This window comes from Anabas testudineus, chromosome 10 (assembly GCF_900324465.2).
Source record: "Anabas testudineus chromosome 10, fAnaTes1.2, whole genome shotgun sequence".
In the NCBI taxonomy this organism is placed as follows: domain Eukaryota; kingdom Metazoa; phylum Chordata; class Actinopteri; order Anabantiformes; family Anabantidae; genus Anabas; species Anabas testudineus.
In genome coordinates, this window is record NC_046619.1 from 8,358,399 (window position 1) to 8,385,065 (window position 26,667).

At 42.1% G+C, this 26,667-nt stretch overlaps 1 protein-coding gene across 7 annotated transcripts; it reads left to right on the top strand.

Moving 5' to 3' along the window:
• Positions 1-26,315, top strand: ankhd1 (ankyrin repeat and KH domain containing 1). 7 transcript variants are annotated; one of them, XM_026358436.1, is made up of 39 exons: positions 1-446; positions 3,236-3,389; positions 9,359-9,515; positions 9,665-9,827; positions 10,038-10,185; positions 10,276-10,509; positions 10,642-10,736; positions 11,004-11,165; positions 11,517-11,598; positions 11,814-12,005; positions 12,114-12,223; positions 12,444-12,531; positions 12,670-12,797; positions 12,887-13,030; positions 13,134-13,236; positions 13,382-13,644; positions 13,797-14,084; positions 14,178-14,592; positions 14,725-14,864; positions 14,977-15,088; positions 15,248-15,393; positions 15,489-15,631; positions 15,764-15,977; positions 17,021-17,196; positions 17,484-17,646; positions 17,749-17,844; positions 17,941-18,057; positions 18,170-18,338; positions 18,445-18,644; positions 18,759-19,117; positions 19,328-19,480; positions 19,581-19,730; positions 21,715-23,290; positions 23,476-23,665; positions 24,441-24,566; positions 24,748-24,999; positions 25,167-25,351; positions 25,439-25,606; positions 25,695-26,315. In XM_026358436.1, exons 1-39 carry the CDS (start codon positions 168-170, stop codon positions 25,752-25,754), a joined length of 8,100 nt encoding a protein of 2,699 aa, XP_026214221.1. In that variant the 5' UTR covers positions 1-167; the 3' UTR covers positions 25,755-26,315. The 7 variants fall into 7 exon arrangements, with proteins under 7 accessions (XP_026214221.1, XP_026214222.1, XP_026214224.1 ...); XM_026358437.1 differs by having other exon boundaries at positions 25,170-25,351; XM_026358439.1 differs by having other exon boundaries at positions 9,680-9,827; positions 25,695-25,754.
• The last annotated feature ends 352 nt before the right edge of the window (positions 26,316-26,667 follow it).

Below are 26,667 nucleotides of genomic sequence, written 5' to 3' on the forward strand. Positions count from 1 at the left end.
TTGTTAGAAAGTTAATGGCTGGGGGAAAGAGATCCTCCTCAACCCTCGCTTCGGGAGAGTTTCTGGATTCCCTGAAGTAAAATCACGCATATAACCTAAAAGAAAGAGCCTGGACGGACGTTTAAGTCAACGACTAGCTCGCTAACACACGTATCGTGAATATAAGTATGCAGGATGCAGTAGCCGGGACGGCAATGCTGACGGACGGCTTCGAGGACGAGATTGACTCGGTGACTCCTCGCTCCCCAGTGGCAGGGATGGGGGTAGGAGCGACACCAGGAGGAGTCGGACTAGGGGGCATTGGGATTGGTGTAGGTGGAAAGAAAGTACGTTTGTACGGCGAACCAGGCGGGCCTGCTGCAGAAAGACTGGATTTCAAACTAGCGGCCGCGGCCGTCCTCTCCTCGGGTCCAGGATCCGGCAGCGACGAAGACGAGGTTTCAGAGGTAGCTACGCTAAGCTAAGCTAGTTAGCTAAGCTTAACCAGAGAGCTAGGCAACATTCCTCTCCTAGCGCGAGCTGGCTGCTAGCTAGCGAATTAGCTCGCAGCTGGCAACCACCCCCTCCCAGGCCGCTGAAATTACGTAAAACAAACCAGCACGGCAGTGGAACAACACGTCTTCATAGTTCGGATGTTTATGAAGTGTTTAATTCCTATAATGTTTGATGAGACACAGGTAGTTGTTCACGCTAACCGGCTGAAATGTTTTATTTATGCAGCGGAGGCTGTGACCATGGCCTAGTTCGGGTGGAAGGGACGACGGCCTCGTTCGGTGCTGTCGTCTCGCAACACCCATCACAAGTTTGCAGCTCTTCCAACAGCTTTCCAGTCACAGCAAATGGAAGATGCCCGTAAGCCCACGGACGTAGATAACCAGCTAACTATCTGCCATTTCGTAGTTCTGGTGCAATTACGTCACTTTTCCAAATCATGTAAAATAACGCTGATCGCTCCTTAGCTAACTTTTAGGCACGTTTACATTATGTTTTCCCTCGCGGAACTACTCGAATTTTTGATAGTCGGTGTTGACAAATACGCCAGATGTCTTCATCCCTGGCCTGTGTCGGCCACTACCACGGTGCCAACTTGATTTGAGTTCCCACAATTGAGAGCAGCTAGAGTTCATGCTGAAAAGTGTTCAACTTTCCATGTGCCGGTAGTCTCACACGGGGACAGGTGTGATGGCATCTCCTCATGTCTGTTAAACATACGGTAGACATGTTTTCTACTAGCTCCTATGGATATACGGATTATACACAATGTTCACTGCACACACGTGATGTGCCACTCTCTTTAATGACGTGACAGAACAACATCATTCAAAGGTTACCAGTGAGATTCACCAAATGCCTCGTCCAAACCAAATCATTTCTGTTGCATGCGTTGTCCAGTGTGAGCTGTCAGTTTAAAGATCTTAAGACTTCTTTACTTCTTACTGTCTACATGTAATTGAGTTAACACAGCAGCATACACAGGGATGGGTCTTGTCAGGAACCTAATGGCAAATATTTGACTTGCACAAACCTAGCAAAGGTCTGAACATAATGGCACTTTCATGGTAACATAATATACATTGTCATCTAAAATGTGATGCAGTATTTACTGTTTTGATAAAGGGCTTATGGGTATAGGAGAGAATTGGCACCACATTGGATATGAATGTTACCTTTTGCCCTGTTTCTATAATAGTTCATTAATATCTGACCTAAACTGTGTCTATCTCAAGCACATTACAGCCATGACAAGTAAGGATGTTAGCTATTACCAATGTCAGTACACCCTGGCCATTTCTGTGTGAGCATGACCTGTGTAGTAGCAGAAAAAGAAAATATCCACTTGTCAGTGAAATCTCAGGCAGTTTAACTGACATTTTCTCATTGCAAATGTTTCTCTGTGACATGTTTCTTCACTAACCAGCCTGTGCTTTATACACCCAAAAGGGAGCATTTGCAGTAGCTAAAATCTCAGCCCCAGGATTAAGCAGATGCCATTCTAGGCCTCTCCAGCTCTCGGGATACCAACACTCTGGGAACTGTAGTTCATTAATAGTGAAGACTGATGTCCATTGTTGATTATAAAGGCCTGGTAGAACTACATCCCCCATGGGTTGTTGTGCTCTGCGTTCCTGCCGTATAGCTGAATTCTTGCAGGCTGAATGCTGACTGTCACCCAACATTTGCTCTCTGGGTCAGGCCCTAAAAATCAAGTCAAGTCAAATTTTCAAGTTTCTTAAAACAGTGCAATGCTTGGAACATCTTAATGAAGTTCCTTGCATGTAAGTGTGTGGGTCAGTCATCCTTGCATGTACACTTTTCATTTTATTTACTTTCTCCCCCCCATCACATAGTAAATGGCTCATCCAGATGATGCCTATGTAGATGAAAACCAAAAACAACTTTCCCATAACAAATTTTAATCTAAGTAGATGGATCTGTGTGTTACAAGTTTACTGTGAAGTTTTTATTGAGATAAAGGGTGCAGTTCAAACATAAACCACTCTCCCTGCTGACAATTGAAATAATTTAAAGTAATTTAACCTGCTTGTACTCTAGAATTTACTAAATACTTTTTCTATAATAACAAATTATGTGTTTTTATTGTTTACATCACTAGTATTTAAAGCAGAGTTAAACAGATCCTTTTCCATTTGTGATCTTTAGTTTATGACCTTAGGAATGTATAGCAACAAATATTGCTGCCCTATGCAGAACTAAACAAATCATTTGTGTTAGCAAATTTAGTCTTTTTTTTGTGCTGACTCAATTGATTGTAGTTTTTGAAAGTGTTAAATGTTAGTAGTTTGCACTGTAATACACAATAGCCGATAGGGCCAAAATACAGGTATAAGATTGTGTTGTTGAACTGACTTTCACCTGAACATGTGTCCATGTGTGCAGAGGTTGTAATTCCTGGCCATAGCACTTCCTGATCTTTGACTGTCTTATCCATGTGCTCCCTTTTGCCTTCTGTTAAAAGAAACTGTAAATAAACAAGGGGAGCATGCCTCATCTTTTTAAAGGTGGTGCATTTGTGTGTATGTGCCACCACCTAAATACAGATTAATTGAAATAAGTTGTTTAATAAGCGCCATAACAGCAATGTTTTAAGCTTCTTTTTACTTCCTAACAAGTTATTTTATTCCATTTTATAAAAAGCTCTTGATCTAAAACATGAACCCAACTTTCACAGGGGTATTGATGCTCCTTTCACCCTCCTCTCTCTTATGTCTCACAGGTGGAGTCATTCATTTTGGACCAGGAGGACCTGGATAACCCCATCATGAAGACAGCATCAGAGTTACTTTTGTCCAGTGCCACAGATGGCGTAGATTTAAGGACTGTTGATCCAGAGACACAGGCCCGACTTGAAGCTCTACTGGAAGCTGCAGGTATGATTGCTTTGTCTGAACTTAATTTGGCTGTACAAGACACGAGACTTGTTAATTTGTGGTTGATGAGTTCTCCTTTGGCAACATCCATTTTACTCCCACCACTTAATTTGTGCTTTCACGTACAGTAACTTGAAAAAAGGGAAAGGGCATGTTTCTGCTTTAGTGTTTTAATTCTTTACCGTTTTCAGTTCAAGGAAAAGTTAGAGAGGTCTTAACCTGTGTGATGGCCTAAAGCTGAAATGGTAATAAAGAGAACCTGCAAGTGTCATATCAGCACATAGTTTGAAAGTGCTTCAGGTAAATTAGTTTGATTATAACTTGTAATCTAGGCATAAGAAGGTGTGTGTAGATTAATCCATCAGGGCTGGGTGTCCTGGCCTCATTTGAGCTTATGAACATTACCGGGCAGATTAACACTGCAACACGCTTGAGCCTCTGCAACATGCAGAGAGCCTGTTTTGAACGGCTAATGGGTAATCTCGGGCTATTCCCCTTTCTCCCTGACTACTTAAAATAGAAAAGATGGTACTTTACATTTCTATTTATTTATTTATTTCTAAACTCATGAACCTAGTTAATGATAACATATGGCAGGGTGCTAAACTTATCAAATGAAAAACAGTTATTGCAAAATGACTTTTCCTTTATACACATGGTTAATACAGTGTTTACAGAACTCATTTCATCTTTGTTTTGACTGACCAAACTTAAAGCCAATGATAATTAGCATAGTGCACTGCCAAAGCAATCGCATAGCTGGGACAGAGTTACATCTACGTAACAATTAACCACGTCAGGTTAGGTTGGCGCTCACAGCGCAGAGTGTAGCAGAGTGTAGCAGCTGACAGTGGCCCACATGCTGAGGTTTGGGCTACTGCAGCTGTGCACATTAGTATGAAATGAGTGGAGAAAAAGAAAATGACAACAAAAAGATATATATGAAAACCTGACTGACAGCTTTTCTGAAGACATTCCAATCTAGACACAACCCAAGGCCAAAGATGAGATTGTTGAAAAGAAGAGTCCAACAAATTCATTAGTATGGAGATATCTTGGCTAATTGCCATCAAGAAGCAGAGTAGTGTGCAATGCAGATAGAGCTGAAAGCATGTTCCCACAAAGATGGGTGATGCCACTAATCTTGACAGTGCTATACTTTAGAGCATGTACAATGCAAGACTTTACAGTCCTAGACCCAAGCAGGTGTTGGTGGTCCTCCTAAAAGAACCAGTGTGATAACATTGTAACAAAAACACACCATAGTGTCCCCTACCTGCAGCACAATGTCCTATGACAAAAAAAGAAACTTATTGGTATCACAAATGCAATGGCCGACTTAATTTTAAAAGACGTAATTCCAGTGAGCATAGTTGAAAAGTTTGAATTTAAGTAGCTAAAATAACCTTATATCTTCACGTGTTAGTGTGTCAGTAAACTTTATTTACTTAGAAGTAAAAAGTAACCTTTATGCTTGACAGAAATAGTGATTTAGTTTGTGATATATATCCATATCAACTTATATGGAATGATAAACGTTTTCCATATCGCCTGGCTCTATGCTAGCTGGTTATGATGCAGCTCTGGATAGTAGGTGGGGAAATATACAGTTAATATCGGGACAATCTTGGTGATTGGGTTGGAAATTGTGATCAGGTAAATCTTGACGCGGACAATTTTTAAATAACAAATTGCCTTGTATTTGATAATGATGAATGCTTAACAAACTTAAATACAACAAATGAAACGTATAGAACTAGTCATACATAGATAATTAATGAAACTAGTATTACTGATAACAATCCTTCTTTTTGCTTAGTAAAATTGTCATGAGAAAAAATGTCTTAATAGCAGTAATGGGTGGTAGAGAAAACGGAAAGCTGGTCAACAGCTATATAGAGATTATACAGATTTCTTCAGCACATTTCCTCAGATGTCTGTCACATATATTGCCTAAAACCATTGTTTTATCATATTAAGGCTATGTATCTTAGATATCCCACCGAAACATCACATTGTTCAACTATCTTAAAACAACATCTCCTTTGTGTGCTGACTAATTAATTTGATGTGCACAAACACACAAACAAATTTGCCCATTCTTTTTTTAGGGTTATCTTATGTATTTATATTTAAATATATTCTGCGGCCTGTACACAATAGTGGCGCTGCAAAGCAGTACTGTGATGCATGTTTCAATAAATTGTTGGCATATAGTGCTCTGCCAGTGCATGCACGTACACACAAAAATGGGGGGTGATGTAATAGATTTCACACGTTTGTGTTGTAAAGGCTATTGGTATGTCTGTAAAAGAGGAAAAGATAACTGTTGGCTACAAAGCTATACAGTTTTGAAAACATTAAAAATGCATTCAGTAGGTTTAGACATATTAAGAAATGCATTGGAGGTGTCTAGAAGGCCTTAAAAGATAAAAATACTGCACTTTTGGGAGAGTGTAAACCAAACTGTTTATAAGAATTATTCCATAGGATGCTTTTAAAGCTACCCTCCTCTGTTTGAGGGTTCCTTATTTCTCTGTGTAAGAAAAATCAAATCGCCTTAGCACACTGCAATGATGCAACTGCATGTAGTAAGGTCCCTCTGTTGTCAGCCTAAGATAGATGATTTATGTTTTGTCTTGTACTATTTATTTTTTGCAGTTTAAATTTTTGTCTTTCGCTAGTGTTATTCTTGTCAAATTATAATTGGGCACAACTATTAAGATACCTAGGTTCTCCCAAATCACAGTTAAACTCCACGTTTGTCAACTTGTGAAATCTGCATGCAGGCCAAAATTTGAGTGCACAGTGTGGATATACCAGAAAAACAAAACTAGACAATTTGTTTTTTAGTATATTGTAGTATTTTGTATATACCTTTATTTTCCATCCTTGGGCCTCCTTTTTTCCCACGTTGGCTGGTGCAAACTATTAACAGGTCTCGAAAGAGAGCATAAAAGATAGTTTAGAGAAAATATATAAAATGTAATTAATTTATTTTTTGTTTAAATATGTGACTTGTGTTGCCTCAAACAGCTGAGCCTGAGTATATTTTTACATTCTACACTGCTGCTATATATAATATACTAATATTTCTTATAATGCTGTTTAAATTTAAAATGATGTTGGTGTTTAAAGTAAAGAGAAGTTGATCATTCTGTCAAATCAGTCCTGTTATAGAAATCTGAATTAAAATCTAAACATTAAAAAATGCTGATATGAGCAAAAAGTAGAAACAAGCTCAGAACTATAAAAACGTTTTAAGGCTCTTAATTTGAAGGTGAACTTAGAAGGTGGTGACAGGTGTGTTTGTGTCAGTTTGTCTGCATTTGCACAGTGTGTTTGAACATCACTTAAACAGTACAGACAGTTAAATATAGCAAGTCATGAAAACGCTGAATCGTGTACACAGTGCACACTGACGTATCACTTCATACAGATACCTTGAGTCAAAAACTACAGAGTAGAATTTGAATAATTTGTACTATGAAAAATACTGGAAATTACAGTATCAGCAGAACTGGCTTGTGACTGGAAACAGAGAGTGAGAAGAGATGGGGCTAGCAACACACACACACACACACACACCTGCAGCTTGTTAGTGTGGCTGGGAGCTGAACTATTGTCAACAACAAAACAAACTAAAGCTTTGTTGTAAAGACAAAAATTAGTGCATCATTTGTTAGATTTGTTTAACTGTAGTGTGATTGATAAAATGCAGATGATGCTAAATAGTTAGCTAAAGGCTAACATGAACATCCCATGTTCAGTTTTAATAATCAGAATGTGTTGAATGTAATCGCTGTACGTAACGATCACAATAAGTAATGGATATGTATTGGACACCAGTGTTTGGATGCCAGTAGGCTTGTGCAATGCTTGTACAGAGTATTGCTTCTTGTGCTTGGACTTGTCATTGCTGTACTTTCCATGTAGGGTTACTACACACTATGGTTAAAAAATAGCCTGAATATCAAACATATCATGTTACTTTGTTTGATGTCAAATTAACGTGATTCATGTTAGTGCAACTATTGATTTAGTTTAGCTATTATTCCTTTGACTACATTATGTCTTAGTGTCGGAGCTGCTGTGCAGTATATGATAATATGTAAAATGTGTCCTGACATATTTTATTTTAACACAGATTATGTCATTTGTGTAAACATGTCAAACTGAGTTTTTGTGAAGTTCTGCATGAGCAGGTGCTTATGGGTAAACACAATGCATATCCCTTGTATCCTCAATTTGGATTTTATTGTGTGTATCTACATGTCTTTAGGCTGTCCTTAAGACTGGTCTCACCTATAGGCTAAGGACAATACTTAGACATTTTAAAAAGCTGGCAGTGAGCATTAAAGTCTGGTGCTAGTGTGCCGTTAAGAACTGGATTATTGGGGTAAAAAATGATGATGCAAGCGACCCTCATTCCTGTGTAACGAGTCATTTGCTGCATCAGCAGATTAGCTTATTGATTGACAAGTTGATTCATTAATGTAAAAACAACAGATGACAGCACCTTTGTTCAGAAAGTCTGAGCTTTGTTGTTTACTTGGTTGCCGTTTTGTGTTACTTCTTAAAGTAATGCTGGCTGAAATTTTAATTAGCAACTTGGGTAAAAATGTTTATACAGATTGCATAGTGTGTTGGTGGTACAGTGGGAATAGATAGCTCAGTGGCTAGCCAGTAACTAGTTTTAGTTGAAACACAACAAAAATATCTGTTAGTACTTCAAGTCACAGTCTTGGATTAAGTATGAGTTCAATGCCCATTTTGCTCTCAGAAGAGTTAGTTAAATTGGTGAAGGTCAGTTTTTTTTGTTGTGTGAATTGTGAATCACAGCTGTACACAGTTATTCAGACATTTACAAATGGGTCAGAATGTTTTTTATGTCCGTCTGAGGTATTTAAATCCCAATGTATATTCAGTGTGTTTTGGTTCAATAAGCTTCTTGAATTTTCTGAGATAAACATGATGCAGTAAAACATTAATGATCAACTTCCTTGACCTCTTGCTTCCCTCTGCCTTGGGGACCATTGCGAAATCTCTGCCCGAGAGCTGTACTAAGTTTAGCTTGAGTTTCAGGCCTAGTGGTGAAAACAAAGGAGGACTACAAGGACTAGAGCTCAGTTCTGCTTGGCTAATGGATGGGTTGAGTCTGAGGCTGGAAAGGTCACTTGACTAACTGTTTTTTTCTTCTCTCTTGGCTGTTTTTTTTTTTTTTTTTCTTCAAACATTTTTACATTTTTGCATATGTCCCATCACACACATACACTGTCTCACACACACACTTGAATGGTTTCATTGACTGGGAAACATTCCTTGTCCCATCTTCTGAAAGAGATCTTTCACTGTAGGCCATTAGCAAAAGCAGTTTTTCTTGCTTGCTCTTTACTCTCATTCCTGATTGCCTTTTCTTGTTTTTCACAAAACACAAATAAACACATTTTTTTCTCATAGCATTTTGTTTTTGGCCCAGCTATGCTTTTCTCTATTGTTGACCACTGTCTCTGGTTTCGGTTTCTCTCACATTCACTGCCTCTTACCCATCTATAATTCACACAGGATGAGACCTTTTTATCTTCTACCATTAACAGCCTGAATCTCTTGGATCTCCTAGTGTATAGAACTCCCTCATTGCATTCGTGTTAACTTTGTCATAGAGCTGTTCTTACCTGAACATTACCATTGTTGTCCAGTAGATATTATTTTGACCCAGTCATTGACCAAGATAAAGGAGAAGAATCATAGATGGTGTATTGAAAGTAGTGAAAAAGATATCAAGCCATATTAACAAATGCTTGTGTGTGTGTGTGTGTTTTCTTTTTTTATTTCTTCTTTGTGTATGCTCATACTAACCATGGATTGGATTGGCTGGACTGGACTTGCTTCTTCTTCTGGTCTGGTGTGGTGTGCTCCCCTGTGGTTTGCCTTGCCCTACGCACCTCTGCCCTTTTGATGTTCGGCAGGAATCGGTAAACTGTCCACTGCCGATGGTAAAGCTTTTGCAGACCCTGAGGTGCTACGCCGACTGACGTCGTCTGTGAGTTGTGCCCTGGATGAAGCCGCAGCAGCCCTGACCCGTATGAGAGCAGAAAATACACTCAATGCTGGCCAAGCTGACAAGTATGTATCTTGCCCTTACTGACACTGGCCTGTAGTTTATAGGCCAAGAACCAAATGTATACATGTTCTCAAATCTGAGTGTCCATGGTTATTGCATAATTGTGAGGCGTATGTGTGTTCACCTGTCACAGTGGCAGTAATTGTAGCAGTCTGGTTATTTTCAGCCGTAGTTTAGCTGAGGCGTGCTCAGATGGGGATGTCAATGCTGTGCGCAAATTGCTGGATGAGGGACGAAGCGTCAACGAACACACAGAGGAAGGGGAGAGCCTGTTGTGCCTCGCCTGCTCGGCTGGCTACTACGAACTTGCACAGGTATGTAAAAAGAGAGTCTGCATAGAATGTCATCTAACATAATTTTGATTTACATGCTTGCAGTTTGTAGTTTCTGTTCTCAGAAACAACCTGTCTGCAGTGCATAGATAAAATCATGACCGGATCACTAGTTGTTGTGGGAACATGTGGCTTTGGTCACATGCCTCCATGGTCTTCTCTTAAATTTATCATTTTATCTTTCACCCTTAGGTTTTGTTGGCCATGCATGCTAATGTGGAGGATAGGGGCATAAAGGGCGATATAACGCCACTTATGGCTGCTGCCAGTGGAGGTTATGTGGACATTGTCAAACTACTTTTGGTCCACGGAGCAGATGTAAATGCACAGTCCTCCACAGGTAAAACTCCTCTTAATTTAACTACAGTTGGGATTATTTCCCTTGTCCTCAATGTTTTGCAGTCAAACTAATCTCCTTATTTTCTTCCAGGTAACACGGCTCTGACTTATGCATGTGCCGGTGGCTTTGTCGATGTGGTTAAGGTGCTGTTGAAAGAGGGTGCTAACATTGAGGACCACAACGAGAATGGACACACACCTCTGATGGAGGCAGCCAGTGCTGGCCATGTGGAGGTAGCCAGGGTACTCTTGGAGTATGGTGCCGGCATCAACACGCACTCCAATGAGTTCAAAGAGAGTGCTCTTACCCTTGCTTGCTACAAAGGTAAGATCTCATATATAGTGTCCTGTTGATTACCTATTTAGTTTACTGTATGTGCCTGTACATGGTCTTTATGGACACTTTGTTAACATGAATAAAACGTTTAGTATATGGATGTATGTTTGTCTACTCTAGGTCATTTGGACATGGTGCGTTTTCTCTTGGAGGCTGGTGCAGACCAGGAGCATAAAACGGATGAGATGCACACAGCACTGATGGAGGCGTGCATGGTGAGCATCTGACTCAAACTATTATCTAAATACAGTCTCCTCAGGGTTAATTCTCACTGCCCCTTTTTTTGGCAGATTCAAATGTTATTTTCTTGTGTGTATTTCAGACAGGTAATGTATTAATTTAGGTCTCATGGCAATCTTTATTTCTTCAACCTCACACCAAGGTGTTCTCAGCTTCATAGAAAATGTATTTTAGCTTAATTGAAAAGCCATTTTATATACATATTTATGTGCTTATCTCTACATTCTCTGTGTGTCTCGCTGTCCCAGGATGGCCATGTGGAGGTGGCAAGGCTGCTGTTGGACAGCGGTGCACAGGTCAACATGCCAGCTGATTCCTTTGAATCGCCCCTTACCCTTGCTGCCTGTGGAGGACACGTGGAGCTAGCAGCCTTGCTCATAGAGAGAGGAGCCAACTTGGAAGAAGTGAGTAAATAGACAGACACCAACCCAAACATATATTTGTCACCATACCAACAAAAGCTTGGAAATGCCATAAAATACAGGAGTCTGTAATTTTCTGTTGTCTCTTTGGAACTGTCTATAAATATGTATTATAAAACTGTGTATATATATATGTATTTTAGATTTTCTGCATGCCCTGACAAACAGTCTAGTTTTGAATACAATGGCAGTGTCAAATGACTAAACAGAATAAACTTTTCTTCCTCAGTAAGATGACACAGACACAGAGTTGAGCTGAGTTGTACAATTCGCATAGAGGTGCAGTGAGTCATACACACATGCACTTATCCTCTGATGTCTCTTTGTGTTCAGGTTAATGATGAAGGCTACACCCCCCTGATGGAGGCAGCCAGGGAAGGCCATGAGGAGATGGTAGCACTGCTGCTGGCTCAAGGTAAGCAAACTTTGCTCCTACATCTGGGAAATGGAAAGTCAACATAATATGCCATTCCAGTGAATGGTTCACATTTGTTTGGCTGTGATCAGCCTTCTGTTTGTGTTTGTCTGCAAAGTGATGCTGAAATGGTTTGGTCTGTTGATTTATGCATGTTTTGCCCTTTTTGAAATGAAAACCATTCAGTCACTAACTGATATTATTGTGTTGTCCAGGTGCTAACATTAATGCCCAGACAGAGGAGACACAGGAGACGGCTTTGACTCTGGCATGCTGTGGAGGCTTCTTGGAAGTGGCTGACTTTCTCATTAAAGCAGGAGCTGACATTGAGTTGGGCTGCTCCACTCCTCTAATGGAGGCTGCACAGGAAGGCCATCTGGAGTTGGTCAAATACCTACTGGCTGCAGGTGAGCAGGAGGAACAAAGGCAACAAGCTGTAGATCTCTGAGAACAAATATTGTTGTGTAGATAAACATATTGTCCTAATATTCTAATCTATTAATTTTTTCATTCAGGAGCAAATGTTCATGCCACCACGGCAACAGGTGACACAGCGTTGACATATGCATGTGAAAATGGACACACTGATGTTGCGGATGTCCTTCTGCAGGCTGGAGCCAACTTGGTATATCATCTGCTTAAATCCTCTTTGTCACTCATGATTTGGGTGCATGTCTTATAGAAACACCAGAAAAGATGTGCAATGATTTGAGTCTTTAAATATGAATTGATGGAAACACAACAGCAGCTCTGTTTCACTTTTTCTGGATGTATATAACTAAGCTTTTTTGTTTAACGCCGACCCTGGACAAAGCATTAACTAACACATTATCTTTGTCCTCAAGGAACACGAGTCTGAAGGGGGGCGAACGCCCTTAATGAAGGCAGCAAGAGCAGGACATCTCTGTACAGTACAGTTCCTTATCAGCAAAGGTGTGTTAATGACAAACTCTGAAATTAATTTAAATGCAATTATTTTGGAAATCATCACTCTTTGACCTATATCCACTAAGGGGCTTTATTAGCCCATCTAATCAATTAACACTTAAGCCTTTTTTTCCTCTTCACCAGGTGCTAATGTGAACAGAGCTACTGCCAACAATGATCACACAGTTGTGTCTCTGGCCTGTGCTGGAGGACATCTGACTGTAGTAGAGTTGCTGCTGGCACATGGGGCGGATCCTACACACAGACTCAAAGTAATGCATACACTCTGCCAGAACATCCGTGATTGTGCATGTCTGTGTAACAACACATTTCTGAAATGTTTATAAATTTCTTTTTTCAGGATGGTTCAACCATGTTGATAGAAGCTGCTAAGGGTGGCCACACCAATGTGGTGTCCTATTTGTTGGATTACCCCAACAATATCTTGTCTGTCCCAGCCCCTGACCTCTCCCAGCTCACTCCCCCCTCACAAGATGCCTCTCAGGTAAATATTGTAATTAACCAAATTTTTTTGTTATTGTATTAGACGCACTTTGCTATTTCTTAATTAAACTAACTAAACCCTTATAATTAACTTCCTCTTCCAGGTTCCTCGTGTCCCATTCCAAGCTCTCGCCATGGTAGTTCCCCCTCAGGAGCCTGACCGAGCTCCATCAAACATCGCCACACCGCCACCCGTCTCCAGCAAAGGTAAACACTGCTACAACTCCTTTAACCCAATTGGTGTACTCCGCAAGTGGAGTTCAAAACGTAGTAATTTGTGTCATGTGTCTCACTACTCTCTATAGAATGTTTTATTAATCATTCTAAATCCCTCTTGTTTGTTCAAATCCAGGTGTGTCCAAGCAGAGACAGGCAGCCCTTCAGCCCGGTGTCCCCAGCTCCATTGGCCGGGGGCCTGAAGCAGAGCCTCTACCGCCCTTCCACTTATGCCAGCCTCTAGAGTGCATTGTGGAGGAGACGGAGGGAAAACTGAACGAGCTCGGCCAGAGAATCAGTGCTATTGAGAAGGCCCAGCTTCAGTCGCTAGAGCTCATTCAGGGGGAGCCGCTCACCAAAGACAAAATTGAGGAGCTGAAGAAGAGCCGAGAAGAGCAGGTATAATTCATCATCCACTTATGATCTCTGATTTGAATAATTTTTTTATTATATTAAGTAAGATGGATATTACCTTAAAAATAAATGTGCATTTAAATGTTATTTTACATGCATAGCACAGCATCACAAGTGAAGTCTTTGTTGTCACTTAGGTACAGAAGAAAAAGAAAATCTTGAAGGAGCTGCAGAAGGTGGAACGCCAGTTGCAGCTTAAAACACAGCAACAGTTCACCAAAGAGTACATGGAGGCGAAGGGCTTAAAGGAGGAGCAGGAGGCTGGACAAAGCCAGGGCCCAGGCCCAGGGCCGGGAAGTACGATGTCTGCTCCAGTGCCCCTTCCCACCACACCGGGTGCCCAAGTACACACCAGCTCTGACACGGATGAAGAGGCAAACAAAGATGGAGAACAAGAGGAGCAGCCAAGAGAGGAAGGGGAAGAGGTGATTTAGTTTGTTGTATTTGGTGCTGATTAGTCTTGTTTTTATTAATCCCTGCGACTAAATGTTTTTTTTTTTTTTTTTTCACGTTTTCAGGAAGAAGAAAACGATGACGAAGAGGAGGGTTCAGATGATGAGGCAGATGGAGAAGAGGATGATTATCCCAAGCTTCCTCAGGTGGGCACACTCTTCTGCAGGGATGGGCCACAGCAGCCTCCTCTGCCCCCTTCACCACAGGCTCAGCCGCAGCCACCTCCACCGCCTCTTCAGGCTGCTTTCGTCCCCATTCAGCCCCTGCCAGACTACAGCCCTGCAGAATATCCGGGAAGTACCAGCCCAGAGCTGCAGAGGGTACTTGTCGGGCAGCAGATGCTGGGCCAGCAACAGCAGGCCCACGGTCAGCCGTTGCCTGGGTTAGGTCCAGGAATGATACCTCAGCAGGCCCCAGATGGGCTCATGGTAGCTACACCTGCACAGACGCTCACAGACACGCTGGATGACATCATGGCAGGTACGTGTCCTTGATCTATTTATTAAAATGTCTCTTCCAGAATAAGGGAAAATGTTAGATTGCTTACATTAAAATAACAAAATATGCATTTTAATATATTTATATAGTAACTTTTACTTTTCTCTGTTGCAGCTGTGAGCAGCCGCGTGCCCATGCTGAACACTACAACCTCACCCACACCCCTGTCCCAGCCACCCACACAGACCCCTGCAAACATTGCCTCGCCCCCCTCAGTCCTGCCCCTTTACCCCTCTGTCGACATAGATGCACATGTAAGACATGTTGCCATTTTCAAATAACAGAGATTTAAAAAAAGACTGTACAGTTGTGTACATGCATGCCAAAGGCCTCTGCAAAACTGAGACATGTTCTGTTCCCCCACAGACGGAGAGTAACCATGACACAGCGCTGACACTGGCATGCGCAGGGGGACATGAAGAGCTTGTATCTGTCCTCATTGCACGGGGAGCCAACATTGAGCACAGGGACAAAAAAGGTATTAAGGCAGAATAATTAAATGTATAAATATCTTTATAAAAGCAATTTACAGTGACATTATTAGCAATAGAAAGCTTGGAATCAGATTAGATTTGAAGCAGCTGCTTTTATATTTTAAATAACCTGTAAACCCTAAAAACATATCTGCTGTCCACAGGTTTTACCCCTCTCATCCTGGCTGCCACTGCTGGACACGTAGGTGTAGTGGAAGTGCTCCTAGATAAGGGGGGTGACATTGAGGCTCAGTCAGAGAGAACCAAAGACACACCCCTCTCCCTGGCCTGCTCTGGGGGACGCCAGGAGGTAAGAAATATTGACTTACAGTGTATCTTTATAGTTCTTGATGCTTTTTTCCTGGCTTTCTAACTATAAAGAGAACTGTCACTTGTATTTGACAGGTGGTTGAGTTGCTGCTGCTTCGGGGAGCCAATAAGGAACACCGTAATGTCTCTGACTACACACCTCTTAGCTTGGCTGCTTCCGGGGGTTACGTCAACATCATAAAGATTCTCCTCAATGCTGGAGCTGAAATAAACTCCAGGTGAGTAACAATAGCTTAAGTATATTCACTTTAAGCTTTTACTATTAGTAAACATGTGCACATTTTATCTTTTTAACGTATGGTAACTGCACCCAAAAAATCATCCCCAAATAATTTGTCCTTTCCCATCAGGACTGGAAGTAAGCTGGGAATCTCTCCTCTAATGCTGGCAGCTATGAATGGTCATGTTCCAGCAGTGAAGCTGTTGCTAGATATGGGTTCAGACATCAATGCCCAGATTGAGACCAACAGAAACACAGCTCTGACCCTAGCCTGCTTCCAAGGGCGAGCTGAGGTTGTCAGTTTGCTTCTTGATCGCAAGGCCAATGTAGAGCATCGTGCTAAGGTGAGGAGAATTTTTCTTAGCAGAATTATATAACATCAGAACGCTATTTTTCTCAGATCTGGATAAGCCAATGAATTTGTAGCTTAGATGAAATATATTAACCCTCTGAAAATTGTCAACACTGTATTTGCTGTTAAAATGGAAGAAAAAGGTATTGCACAAACACTGGACATAGCCCATGCAATAATTTGAACTCTCTTGACAAATGAAAAAATAACTGGTGTACAGAGAAACAGGCACATTTAATGGATCAGTCAAGCAAAGCCACAACAGATGATGACAATCAATGTGGTAACTGTGAAGAAAAATCCAAACAGTCAGTGACATCACTAACAACCTCCACAGAGCAGATGGTGAAGGTATATTCAAAGAACATTTCATGAGCAGATATACAGAGGCCTTAGCACAAGATGCCAACCTCTCATCAGCAGAAAGAATCAGAAAATTTGAAGAAACGTAACCTCTGCAATGGTGATGGAAAGGGCAAAGTGTCAGAGAAGAAAGGATCTGGTTATGATCCAAACCATACAAGTCTGTCTATGAAGCATGATGAAGTTAGGCTCACGGCTTGAGCTTGCATATCTGCTTCTAGAACATGCTCACTAATCTTTATTGTACTTCATGATGATAGCTGCAGGAGGAATTCAGAGGTGTATGGAACATTTTGTCTGCGAATTTACAGGGAAATGCGTCAAAAACAGTTGCCACCAATTAACAACAAACCTGGAAAATGTACATCAAAAGAATAAACCAATGGTTTGGTGTTATCAGTCAGTGACAGGCTTGACGTAGGTATTGCAGGGGATTTAAAACCAAATATTTTATTAGGTGTTATCTTATACATATTGAGGTGAACATAATATCAAATTAAACTGACATTCTGAAATTTATCTCACATCTATTCTTTCATCCTAAACCTAAATGTGCTTGATATGCAGCAAAAACAAAACGATTAGTGTTGTCATCCCAATACAGAGAAAACTGTACATCTTTTTCTAAATCTGTTTTTGTAAATATATATTATATATCCTTATTTCACGCAGACTGGTCTCACTCCTTTGATGGAGGCAGCCTCAGGAGGTTATGCAGAAGTGGGCCGGGTTCTCCTGGACAAAGGTGCTGATGTCAATGCTCCCCCTGTTCCCTCATCCCGAGACACTGCCCTCACCATTGCTGCAGACAAGGGCCACTACAAGTTTTGTGAGCTGCTTATCAACAGGTGTGTTCATAGGCATTTCTGTACAGAACCATAGCCCTGTAGTAAACTTTATGAGATATTCCTCTGTGATTACAGTTAGATTTTGATGTTGCTCAAGACTCTTGTTGACCTTTGTTTTTTGCAATTACTAATTGTTCTTATATTGTTTCATATCAGTCTTATGATGTGAATATATACACTACAACTTCAGATGGCAAAACATTCTGTTTATTGTCAGTCCTGTTCAAACCTATTATCTGCAACATATTTGTGTATCTCAAGGCAACGCCTTTTCTTTGTCTTTGCAGGGGTGCCCATATTGATGTACGAAACAAGAAAGGGAACACTCCACTTTGGCTAGCGGCAAATGGTGGTCATTTTGACGTGGTCCAGCTCTTGGTGCATGCCAGCGCTGATGTGGATGCAGCTGACAACCGCAAGATTACTCCACTTATGGCTGCTTTTCGCAAGGTGCAAAGTTTACCAAAACCCTGATTGGTAGTGTGTCACATTACACACTGGTCACTGGTTATTAAATTTTATTTTATTTTATTTTATTTTTTTACATTTTAGGGTCATGTGAAGGTGGTGCAATATCTTGTAAAGGAGGTCAACCAATTCCCCTCAGATATTGAGTGCATGAGATATATCGCCACCATCGCAGACAAGGTAGGTGTTTCCTTTTCATTTACAACATCGGAATTGACAGAAGTGATTCATGACAGTGATTTAGCAGAGCTAAAACTTGGTTGCTTGTTGTTGCAGGAGCTGTTGAAGAAGTGCCACCAGTGCATGGAGACCATAGTCAAAGCCAAAGACCAGCAGGCAGCTGAGGCCAACAAGAACGCTAGCATTCTCCTCAAGGAACTAGACTTGGAGAAGGTAAAGTATCATACTACATTTTAGCTTAGGGAGGTTAATGCAATTAGAATACACTGCACTGTAAAATGTCAAATATGTTTTTATATGATTCTTCATGTCTAATGTGTGGCAGTCCCGAGAGGAGAGCAAAAAGCAGGCCCTAGCTGCCAAGCGTGAGAAGCGTAAGGAGAAACGCAAGAAGAAGAAGGAGGAGCAGAAGAGGAAGCTGGAGGAAGAGGAGGGGCAGAAAACCAAGGAGGAGTCCTCTGACATGCAGGAGCAGAAGGAGGATTCAGCTGAAGGTAAATTTAAATGACATTTACTAAAACATTTCCTTGATATCAGAGTGCAGAATACCTAGGTAATTGATGATCTTTCCTATCTCAATTGTACCTATTCCCCCCACAGAAACAGAGGTTCCTATTGAGCCTCCCAGTGCAACAACCACCACCACTATTGGTATATCTGCCACCTCCACCACTTTCACTACAGCGTTTGGTAAGAAGAGGGCAAGTGTGGCCACTACCCCCAGTACCAATCGGAAGAACAAAAAGAACAAAACAAAGGACTCTTCGCCCAATGAACCCATCATATTACAGGATCCACAGGTGTGCACTTCAATTTTGTGATTTATGTATGGTGATTCATGGTTTGTAGATTTATTCAACAACAGTATATGCAGAGAAACTTGTTATGATAAAATCTGTTTATATTTTATGTAGGTTGCACTAGCCCAGCACAAGGCTGACAAGAACAAGATCCATGGTGAGCCACGGGGTGGGGGTGGGGGAGTGACGGGTGGCAACAGCGATTCAGACCCCTTGGATAGCACCGACTGTGCCAGTGAAAGCAGCAGCAGTGGTGGCAAGAGTCAAGAGCTCAACTACCTCCCTGACCTGACCTCCTCCACCTCCTGTTCCTCCTCCTCTTCCTCCTCATCTTCATCCTCAGCCCCCTCCTCAGGAGCAGCCCAGACCCAGGTGCTCCTGCCCGGCCCAGAGAAGAGACACTGTCCTCAGCCACAAACTGAGGGAAAGCTGGACAACAAGGTCACAGTCTCCATCTCAAAACCAACACAAAAGTGAGTTCCTAGTGGAGCAAATCTTCTTACAAACGCAAATAAAAAATTTTATATGTATACTATTTACATAACTTGTAGCACAATTATGATTATATTCACATCTCAGATTATTTTAAAACATGTTCAAGTGTCAACCAACATCGTAAATAACAGGTCATATCTTCATTATTGTCATCCATTTGAGCCTAAGCTTTGCCACTTTTGTCACAGAGCTCCAGACATGAGTGACTCCACATCCAACTCCTTGCCCTCTCCATTCAAGACCATGGCTCTTCCCGTCACCTCACCCAACAGCAAGCTGAGCCTCACAAGCCCGAAGAGAGGCCAGAAGAGAGAAGAAGGTTGGAAGGAGGTGGTCAGAAGGTGATTTAATTGTAGTTGTTTGATGGGTTCTAATATACACATTTTTGTAAGATTTATTTACATACATTAAACGACTGACATTTCACCAATTTTTCTAAAGATCAAAGAAGCTCTCTGTGCCAGCCTCTGTTGTGTCACGGATCATGGGCCGAGGGGGCTGCAACATCACAGCCATCCAGGATGTGACAGGAGCTCACATTGACGTGGACAAACAGAAGGACAAGAACGGGGAGAGGATGATCACCATAAGGTAAAAATAATGCCCCCTGGTGGACTGTAAACACCTCTGCAGACAACAAAAATGTCAAGACTTCAATAGAGGGAAACTCTCTTGACAAAAGTTGCATAAGTGTTCATACCCTCTTCTAAGTTTTATCATAGCTCAGGTCATAGCTGTGTTCAGAATTGGGAAATTACATTCCAACTCATGTTAAATAGCTAGTAGGCTTTTCCTGACATTTTCTTAGTCTCATCTTATAACAAAAGCCATGGTCTGTAGGGAGCTTCCAAAACATCAGAGGGATCTCATTGTTGAAAGGTATCAGTCAGGAGAAGGCTACAATAAATGTCCAAGGCATTAGATAGACCATGTAACACAATGAAGAACATCATCAAGTAGAGGAAATATGGGTCAACAGTGACATTACAAAGAACTAGACGTCCCTCCAAAATTGATGAAATGACGAGAAGAAAACTGGTCAAGGAGGCTGCAAAGAGTCCTACAGCAACATTAAAGGACCTGCAGGAATTTCTGGCAAGTACTGGCTGGGTACTACGAGACAACAGTCTCTGGTATTCCTCAGATATCTAGGCTACGGGGTAGGATGGCAAGACGGAAGCCTTTTCCTACAAAGAAAAACATTCAAGCCTGGCTAGATTGCAGAAAAAACACATTTGAAGTCTACTACTAAAAGCATATGGGAAAAAATGATTGGCCAAGGTTGAGCTTTTTGGCCATAATTCCAAAAGGTATGTTTGGCACAAAAACAACACTGCCCATTACCAAAAGAACACTATACCCACAGTGAAGTGTGGTGGTGGCAGCATCATGCTTTGAGGCTGTTTTTCTTCAGGTGGATCTGGAGCCTTGGTCAATGTAAAGGAAATTATTAACAGTTCCAAATACCAGTCAATACTGGTACAAAACCTTCAGGCTTCTGCTAGAAAGCTGAGGTTGAAGAGGAACTTCATCTTCCAGTATGACAACTACCCAAAGCATACATCCAAAGCAACAAAAGAATGGCTTCACCAGCAGAATATTTAAGTTTTGAAATGGCCGAGCCAGAGCCCAGACCTGGATCTCTTTAACCTGATTAAAAATCTGTGGGGTGATCTGAGAGCTGTGCACAGGAGATGCCCTCACAATCTGACAGACTTGGAGTGTTTTTGCAAAGAAGAATGGAGAAATATCACCAAGTCAAGATGCGCCATACTCACAGACTCTTGTCCAAGAATACTGAGCGCTATAATAAAATCAAAAGGTGCTTCAACAAAGTATGGGGTGAGGGTGTGCACACTTATGCAACCGCATTCTTTTAGTTTTTTGTTTGTACCCTGCCCCTGCCACACACAATAAAAAGAAAGATTTTAGCATTTTTTCCAGTCGCACTGTACAGGTTATAGGCCACATTAAAGGTGGAAAATGTTCTGAAATTGGTTATCTTGGTCTCATTATTTAACGTCACAGAAACCTGGTGTTTTCACAGGGGTGTGTAGACTTTTTATATGCACTGTAGTTGACTGATTCCATATAAACAATGTTGCTGCACTAAAAGTTGACCATTAGTCGATTTGTCTGTATTGCAGACCACAGGAAAAACTGATTTTTGAGTATAGATCAGAACCATACTTGTCTGTATATTTTTTATTTATTGTCTCTAAATAAGTTTATCAGACACAGATAAACTTACTTGGAAATCAATCTGCAAAAGGTGGCATTTTTTCTAAAATACAATAAAAATGCATGGCCTGCTCAATTTATACCTAATCCTGATACCCTCACCTTCCCACCCTGACCAGAAATTTCAGTCTTATTTTGCCTCTGTTGCGTTTGAGTGTTACAGGAATTAAATTCTAAATTATATAAGCTTATATTTGCTTATATTTACAAAACACAGTTAAGGTGGTTAGTAAGCTTTTCTTTGAACTTTGTCGTTCTCAACCTTTCTAGAAATAGGGCTTGTACATTTTAATCCAAGAACATAGAATGAATAAAGTGTGCTTTATTGTTTCAGAGGAGGCACGGAGTCTACAAGGTATGCAGTCCAGCTGATAAATGCTCTAATCCAAGACCCAGCCAAAGAGCTAGAGGATCTGATCCCACGGAATCACATCAGAGCCCCAGGCTCTAAAACAACCTCCGCTTCCTTCCCCAGTACCACCGGGGCCACCAGCAGTTCAACCACTGGACCAAAGGCCCTGAGCTCACTGGTCACCTCCGCAGGCGTCTCGTTTCAGCCCTCCTCATCCTCGTCTTCATCCTCCTCTCAGGCTGGTGGAAAGATTGGGAAGGGGCTGTCATCAAATGTCAGACAACCTTTCCCTGTGTCTTTGCCCTTGGCGTATGCCCACCCTCAGCTAGCTCTACTCGCTGCTCAGACCATGCACCAGATCAGACACCCTCGTCTACCCATGGCTCAATTTGGTGGAACTTTCTCTCCTGCCGCCAGCACCTGGGGACCATTCCCAGTGCGCCCTGTAAGTCCTGGTAGTGCTAACAGCTCACCCAAACACAATGGAGGAACCAACAGCAATGGAAGCCAGGCCAGACCCAACTCAACCCACAGTGAGCACAGCAATACAGCCAGCTCAGGAGCCCCAGTCTCAACCACCAACGCCACCACCACTAGTGCTCCTAACACGTCTACAGCTGCAGCCTCGCCTCATACCCCTAACCCCACCCCATACAATCCCCAGCCAAGCATCCCCACCCCTTCATCTGTCAGAAAACAGCTTTTTGGCCCTGACCCTAAGCCTGCTGGTGTCGCCCCTGTGTCTGTTGCTGCCACTGCTACAGGTGGTAGTAATGCAGTACGAGGCACAGGTTCTCCTGCACATCATAGTTCCACTACAACCACTGCTAATGCCCCTCAGCAACCAGCTGGACCTAATTCGCAGCCCAGCATCCAGCCTACTAAAACAGAGTCCAGTGCCGTTGCAACACCTGGAAAAGACAAGCCCTCTCTACCTTTGGAGAACCAGCCTGTTGCAGTCAGTGAAAGCATCAACTCAGTGGGTTTCACTGCCCCTGCCATGGCTTTACCTCCCAAGCAAGAACCTCGGCAGCAGTTACCTCTCGCTCCCTCCTCTGCACCATCCACAGAGGCCCCACCACCCCTTCTCAATCCACAGCCCAGCTCCCACCTCCCCTCAGCACCTCCTACTGTCCTCTCACACAATGTTGCACACCCCAACAACACCGTACCCCACTTCTCAGCCCCTGCACCCAGAGTCTCTCACCGTATGCAGCCATCCGGGCATTTCTATTCTCTTCCTGAGCAGCAGCACCAGCAACAGCAGCAGCAGACGCAACAACAGCAGCAACAGCAATCTGTGTTTGTGCCCTTCAATGCTCAGCAAGAACCCCCGAAACAGACCCAGAACCAGACGTCACAGCCCACAAGTTTGCCTCTACAAGCCCAGGCTCAAGCCCAGGCTCAAGGCTCCCTTCAGGTCTCTGCTAACCTGGGAATGATGAACGGTTCCCAGATGCAACATGTGGCCAGTACAGGCAAGCCTCAACAGATCCCCCCACACTTTGGTCCTGCAGGCCTCTTTAACTTCAGCAGCATCTTTGATAACAACAGCCAGGTGGGTTGAAGTGACATCATTTATGAATGCAATGTTTACAAACATCAGCTTGACATTTAGTTTTGACTTCTAGCTGTTCATATGCAGTGACTTTAAATGGCCAGAAGGAGCTGAAGAAGTTTAACAGGGACCCTTCTTCATGCCCCTAACAATTATGGTTTTGTTATTAATTGTTTGCTTTACAGGTTGGAAACAGTCAAGTGTGGGGTGCATGCCATCTTCCTGCTCGTTCACCTCCAGAGCAGTCATACTCAGCCCCACCAACTTACATGAGCATGGGCCAGATAGAGAACATGATGCCTCCACCTCCTCCAGACAGCTCCAAAGCTCCTGGCTATCGCTCTGCCTCCCAGAGGATGGTCAACAGCCCCATTGGTATGCCTGATAAATGATCCTTTTTGTGATTTAACAAGTTAATCCTTATGAATTATAACCAGATTTGATAAACTAATATACGCAAGAGAAGGTGGCAGAAAGAAATACAGTGCCCTCTTAAAGGATTGGGGGTTACTTTGCTTGTTTCTTTCATACACTGAAGACATTTGGTATGATATGTAAGTTCAGAACTATGTGTACCCCGATAAGATGGCACCTTTCTGTATCGGATGACCCAAAATTTGAGTGACTGAAAGTATTGCAACATGTGACTCAGTCTGTGGTTGGCCATATGGGCCTGTGAGGTTGATTTTTAAATAACTACAGTAATAACCTTTGCATAGCATGAGTGAAGGTATCACAGGACTAATAAGATTAGCCTCCACCAAAGTGAAACTCATCTTTAAAGCATGGTGAATGTAGGGATATGGGTAATTCTGGAGCAGGCTCACTAATCTTTACTGATGCAATATTTCATGATGATGCTGCCGGTTGAATTCGTGGGTGTACGGAAACATTTTGCCTACGTTCCAATACATTCTCTCTCAAAATATGTGTCATCTCATACTTCTGTGTTGTTGCTCATATTAAGATGTACATGGCATTGAATAATAGCTGAAATTCTCATATTCATTGTTTGATCTTAAATCCAAATGTCTTCTGTATGCAGCAAAAACAAATGAGCCTTTTTGTTTCAATGCTTTCAAAGGGGACTGTAAATGTGTTTACACAAGGACTTGTATTTGATTTTGTCTTTAATCATCTGCACCCACAGCTTTGACCAGCTATGCCACAAGTATCTCTGGCAGTCCCGTGTATCTTCACGGCCATACAGCGGTTGGCACGCCCTCGTTCAGCAGACAGCACTTTTCCCCACATCCATGGAGTGCATCAACATCAGGTATCACCCACACATGTACACAGCGTTCTCCTCTAACACTTCTTGAAATCATAAATGACATTTTCTGTACATATTTTCTCAGATGTGTGTTTAAGGCGTCATGCAGATTTACCTTTTTATTTTCAGTGTAAATTCTGCCTGGTTCTAATTATTTCTTCCTATATTTCGTCTTTTCCAACAGGCGAATCACCTGTCCCACCTCCCTCTACGGTGTCATCTTCTCCTCTTTCCACCTCAGCAGTGGCCCCGCCTCCCCAGCCTAAACCAGACAGCTCCTCGCAGCAAGACCGTAAGGTGCCCCCACCCATTGGCACAGAGCGGCTGGCCAGGATTAGGCAGACTGGTTCAGTCAACCCACCTCTTCTCACCACCAGCTATACGGCATCTGTTGGACAGGGAGGCATCTGGTCATTTGGAGTCGGCAGTGCTTCAGGTAAGAGCAAATACTGTATTGGTGTTTACTTTTTAAAATGTCTCACAATGTTAGTCATTTGGGTTCGGCATTAGCTGTAACTGTAGAAGTATGACTTAGGACAACTAAAGCCTCGTTTCTGTTTCATTTGTGGTGATAAGGCTATAAAGCTTTGTGTTTTGTTTCAGAAGCCATGTCCGGTTGGTCTCAGCCACTGATGGGGAGCCACATGATGCACCCTCAGTTGCAGGCAGAGCAGTCGGCCTTCTCTCAGCACCAGCCCATGGAGCAGGACGACACAGGCATCGCAAACCCTGCTAACAACTACCACCAGCCTCAGCATTTGCCCAACAGCTACATGGACTTCCCAAAGGTAACACCAAGCCATAGCTCTGCAAATGATTTAAGCTCTGTTCCTCCTGTATGAACATATATGACCATTTCTCTTTTGTCTGTTCAGGGGATGCCTATGTCAATGTATGGAGGAACCATGCTGCCCCCTCATCCTCCCATGGCAGAGGGGCCAGGGGGACCAATGTACAATGGTTTGCACGCCGGTGACCCTGCATGGAGCCCCATCATCAAAGTGGTCCCAAACAATGCAGATAACTCTGACACACAGCAGCAGGTAATGTCCTCCCTTATTAAACCCATTTCTGCTAAAAGTGTGACATGAAAGTTGAATTCACTCCCTGATTATTGTCTCTGTCCTTCAGGTGTGGCCTGGTACCTGGGCACCTCATGTGGGCAATGTGCACCTGAACCACGTCAACTAGGTGACGTCCACGGCAACTGAACGCACACAGCATGACCCACAGCGCAAACGTGAAAACACCAACTGACGAATATGACCGAATAAGACAAAGAAAATAGAAAAACCTACGATATGTTAACTTTAGTAGAGACCTGACAGTGCAAAGCTGAGTTTGAACAACTGAGTTCTCCTGACACCATTCTTTGATGTGCCTATCTCAAACAAAGAGAGCTAATTGGGCGAGAACTGTGTCCTGATGATGCAAACAAACATGCGCAATCACCTGTTCAACAGGATCCATTCTCTGCATAGTTTAGTGATTTTGACTTAAACCCACATACACCGTTCTTGGGCTGCAGGGGGCTCAACATGAAGTAGCTATTTAAACTTGGCCCAAAACTAGATGATGATTACCTAAAGAGAAATCAGAACCTTTTAGAGTGGTAAATACATGTATAATTGTTTACATACTAAAAAGGGTTAAAATGAGAGTAAATTTCATGTCGTATAGTGGCTCTACTTTATGTAGCCTGTATTAATGTGAAATATTTACCTTAATATTCAATAAAAAGATTGAAAAGTATTTGTTTCATTCATGTTTTTACACATTTTCATATTTTGATTGATCATTGAACTTTTACTATCTTTGTACTAGACCTTTACATACATGACACTGCTATGAATAATAACTGATTTTGTGATTAGTCTTAAAAAATGAATTTTTGTATATAGACTGCACAATATATACAATACAGTATTAAGAAAACAAGTTTTCACTCATCTCTTTGGTCTTTTTATACATCTGTAAGTAGTTTGGAAGCGTGTTTGGAGTGTATAACCCCACTTCTGAGACTCAATACTGCCACTTGGTGGTATGACTGGAGATCACTGAAGAAATAGTTTCATCAGTAATTAATTAATGAATACAAACAAAT